The 4570-nt window shown below is 48.5% G+C and overlaps 1 protein-coding gene across 3 annotated transcripts in view; it reads left to right on the top strand.

Annotated features, from left to right (window-relative positions):
* PTCH1 (patched 1) overlaps nt 1-4570 on the top strand; it is an 82373-nt gene that overhangs the window by 70048 nt on the left and 7755 nt on the right. For all 3 annotated transcript variants that reach the window (XM_006167822.2, XM_027768004.1, XM_014583930.1), the window contains one exon: nt 593-735. In XM_006167822.2, coding sequence (XP_006167884.1) covers nt 593-735 — 143 coding nt within the window. The remainder of the gene's footprint in view (nt 1-592; nt 736-4570) is intronic.

Genomic DNA, 4570 nt, shown 5'->3' with positions numbered 1-4570 from the left:
GAATGCAAAGGAGGCACAGATATGTCCATGTATAGTTAGAATGGGCTGGGTTGGAATTTACAGTCCTGTGTTTCTTGGGACACCTTCATGGCGCTTAGATGTGGTACAGACACGTTAATCTCAACACTCTCACCTCCGCATAATCATGAGGCAGTCACTCCCTGGACACCAAGCTGAGCTCTGTCGGAAGCAAGGTCCTCCCCGTCTAGAATGCTAGCCAGAACACTGTCACCTCCACTGCTGGGGGTCTCCTGAGTGAATGGTATGAGAGGATTTAAGATGGCGTCAGGGCCATTGGGAAAAAAGGGAGCATTTTTTTGCTCATTTTTATATAGTTCTGGTTTTGTTTTGTCCAAGATTTACGTCAACACCTAATAGGACCTAGTACGGGGACAATGTCACTTCAGTTGAAGCCTAGAGTGTAGCCGGCCGAGCCGCCCTGATTGAACATCCAGTAGTTAACCAGTAAAAACTAAGATGTTCTGGAGACGCAGGGGCCAGCAGCCAGCAGCCTGTCGCAGTTAGGGTAGAACTGGCCGTGCGCTGTCCACAGTCCAGCAGTGTGATCACGTGAACTCTTGTCATCACACAGGCCTTTCTGACAGCCATCGGCGATAAGAACCGCAGAGCGGTGCTGGCCCTCGAGCACATGTTCGCACCTGTCCTGGACGGCGCCGTGTCCACGCTGCTGGGGGTGCTGATGCTGGCAGGGTCTGAGTTTGACTTCATCGTCAGGTAAGTGGGAGAGGAGCTTGGTCCAGACATCGCCCTGGCGAGTTTCCATGTTCTTTGTTGCGTATTTCCTTCCGCATCTGCTGCTGCAGCTTCTGCCTTGTGGCTCAACTTTGTTTTGAATTTGTGAACTCAGGGATATGCTAAGAGGTGCCGAGACAAGCGCTTTTCTAGAGCCATCTTGGGGACTATCTTGAAAACAATAGACCAGGGAGAGGGGGTGTTGGGAACGGCAGCTACAAGAGGCCACAGCTCGAGGCCAAAGGATCAGCTGATACCTCGGGTGTTGGCATCCCCGGTGGGAAACAGCAGTGGACAGAGATGCCCACAGTTCCCATTAGCTTCATCTCCGAAACTGCAGGAAGGAAAACGTACAAATACTTGAAACTATTGTCTGTAATGTTTTCTCTGAGGAAGTACAGGTCCAGATTGACATTCCAGCCCCTGCCCTGGTAGCATTTGACCTTGGCACCAGACTTTGGATAGGCTTTTTTTTTTTTTTTTTTTTAAGAATTATTTTTAATTTAATTTATTCACTTATTTTAATATGATCAGAGACACAAAGAGAGAAAGAGGGAAAGTGAGAAAGCCAGCCACCAGGTTCGGGACTCAAACCATGGTCAGCCATGTGGGAGTGTCCAGCGCCTTAGCCACCACGCCACCTGCTGGTCCCCTGGATAGACTTCTTTGGATCTCAAGGCAGGCGGTTCTAGTTGATTTAATTAGATTGTGACTTTGCGACCATTAAAAGGAGAGTGAGCTTTCTTACTTGTTTGTAAAGAATTTGAGAACGGGGAAAGAAAGCATTTTGAGTTTTCCTTTAGAAAAGAATTTTGGTAACTGTAGAGACAGATCATTCTTTCCCTCTGGACCCTGTGGATGTCTTTGTGAATGAGTTGCTCTTGGGTGGGAAAGTGCTGCTTTGTGGATGGAGAGGTCAGAATCGCCAAAAAGTGAAAGAGAGCCCAGAATTAGAGCCGCGGTAGGGTAGAACCAAATGCAGTAAATGACTGACTCCTATGGGGTGCTTCAGTCTGCAGCGATAACATTAAAAAGGCTTGTCACTGGGGCCAGCAGGTGGTATAGAGTTAAGGTGCTGGAGTCCCACATGGCTGACCCAGATGCTTGAAAGTCGTACCTGGTGTGTGTGCATGCGTGCCCAAAATCCCAGGAAGAGAATGGAGAAGGAACTGTAGCGCGGCCATCTCCTGTAGGGGTGATTTCTCACTTTCTCTCTGTGTGTATATCTCTCTTGGGAGGGTGCATGTTTAAAAAAAAATAGTTTATGGGCCCGCAGATGGTATGGTAATTAAGACATTGGAAGCCACATGGCCAATTCGAGTCCCAGACCCAGCCACTTAAAAATCATGCCTGGCGCATGTGCATGTGTACCCAAAATCCCAGGAAGGAGAATAGGGAAGGGATTACAGTGTGGCCATACCCCTAGGGGGGCAATTTCTCAATTTCCCTCTCTGTCTCTCTCCAGCAAATGCATGTGCCCTATGTTAAAAAAAAAATCTCAAAAAAAGAAACCAATAAAAAGCTTGTCACGCGCATACTGTTGTGGGGGGGAGAAGAAAGGTAGATGGGATAGGGGTTCCTCCTTGAGTTTTAACTAGAAGTTTTAGCTAAAGTTTATTTAAAGAAAGAAAAAAAAGATAATCCAGGACCAGTCATTGGCGTAGTAGTTAAAGCTGCTGGATCCCACACAATCAAGTCCCAGACCCAGCTAGAAAAGGACACCAGGCATATGCGCCTGCCTAAAATTCCCAGAAGAGATTGGAAGAGGAGGGGTTGCAGCATGGCCATCCCCTCTGGGTGGTGCTTTCTCACTCCCTCTCTCGCCCCTGTAAGCATACGTGCCCTATCCCAAAATAAACAAAGCGCCCATCGGTCCATCGGAAGTAGTCGTCGAAGTAGTTGTCGGACAGTTCCTCATCACAGCGATTGAACTTGCCCAGAACAAATGCCAGAGTTTGCTCCCTGCGCTTTTGGTGCAGGGAGAGTGCAGAGGTGAGAGAGTGGGTGTGGTGTAGACCCATATTGTGTTCACGAATCATCTGAGGCTGGCAGGGGGTGGGCAGAATCTGTACTTTCAGCCAGCTCCCAGACCTTGCCAGACAGGCTATTGATAAGTTAACAAGCCAATTAGTAAATGCTTGTTTGCCAATACCCACTAGATAGTTGCCTAACTTAGATAAAGGTTTTGGTCTGTGTTTTGTTTTAAGCTCTTAATTTGACTTTGTCTTCCTTTATTTCTTCAATACAGAACTGGGCATTAGTATGGTCTCTTCATAGCCGCAAAGCCCAAAGTCAAATAGTGGCTTTGGCATAATTACTTGATCATTCAGCACAGATGCGGTGAGCGCCTCGTCAGTGCCATTTTGCCCAGCAGCCAGCGTAACATGGACCCTGTGTCCCCTTGCATAGCATGGTCTGTAAGGGGAAAGACCGTTCTCAGGCAGTTCCAAACCAGGGACAGGCAGGAGGGTGTGATGGAAACTCATGAGTGAGATGGGCTTTGCTATGCAGCATCCAGGAGGAAGTGTGGCTTGAATGCGAGCCGGGTCAGGGGGGAGTGTGGCTTGAATGGGGGCCGGGGGGGGGGGGGGCAGAACCCCAGTTCTCTCATCTAACCCAGGGCAGCTGGTTTGCTCCCAGAGATATCAGGGTTCCTGTTTCAAGCACTTAGAAGGGCTTCCCATTCTCTAGCCTGGACGGATGAACCTGATAAAGCCCTCACTGAGGTCGAATAAATGAGCAGACGTTGTATACACTGAGCCGTCAGAAATCTAATTGGTCTGTTTATGCTATAGGGAGATGGATGGGATGCAAATGTCTTAATGTCTGCCGCTGATAAATGCTTCAGCTGAAAGTTCCAGCAGTTTACATTAGAGCAAGACACGGGCTGCTTGGTTTTTACTAATACAGCTCAGAAGTTTCTAGTGTTTACAATAGCGGCGAGGTATTTGTGTTTTTATAGAGATCCTCTCTCCTTTCATCTGATGTTGAAACATATCTAGACATGGCAGAGTTGGGTGCCTATTCCATTGTAAGATCCAGAGGACCATTAGCTGAAAGACATCCTGCCCTCCCTCTTCCCACAACACCCTGAGCCTCTCCCCCCACCCCGCCCACTTCCATCCAAGTTGCCCTAGAAATCGTTAGTTCCAGAAATGCATCCTTGCGTGGAGGCCCCACCCTCCAGCTGTGCGCAGAGTTCGCCAGAGGCTGGCCTCGGCTGACAGGTTTACCTTGGTATTTGTGAAGGATCCCAGACCTCAGCGCTCAATGGTGGGAAAGCAGAGCTACTTGTGCACTCTCCTCCTCTGCCTTGGTGCTGCGGCCTTTATGTCTGAATTGGCTGACGCAAAACAAGAGTATTCAGAGATGCTAAATTGTTCAACAAAAGCTTGGCCCGCAGAGCAGCCCCGCCATTGTGGAGGGCCCTCACCCAGCACAATGCCCCAGCTCCCACAGAATGGGCAGCATTTTCTTTGCAGAAAGCTGGTTCCTGTATTCTTAAAAAGGTTGCAATTGGAGCTATTTGGTAAAACTGGAACTCACAGAATTCTAGGCAGAAAGTTGTGCTTAATGAAAGCCCAGGGAAAGCCTCACCTGATACGCTGGAGACTTAATTAGAGATTCTGCCGTAAGATGCAGAAGCATTTCACAGTGGATTAGCTGCCTGCAGAAGTGGGCTGCTTTTCCTCCTGGGCTAAATTGTTTAAATTCTACACCCTTCACTTCATTTGTTTGCTTCTGCTGGGTTTTCATGAACGGGGCCCCTTGGCATTGTATTTGTGCTTTCAGTCCGCTCGGCCATTCAGTCGGCATT

This window comes from Tupaia chinensis, unplaced genomic scaffold, assembly GCF_000334495.1.
Source record: "Tupaia chinensis unplaced genomic scaffold, TupChi_1.0 Scaffold145148_1, whole genome shotgun sequence".
NCBI classification, from domain to species: Eukaryota; Metazoa; Chordata; class Mammalia; order Scandentia; family Tupaiidae; genus Tupaia; species Tupaia belangeri.
Note: the sequence above shows the minus strand (reverse complement) of the source record. Positions and strands in the feature narration are given on the sequence as shown.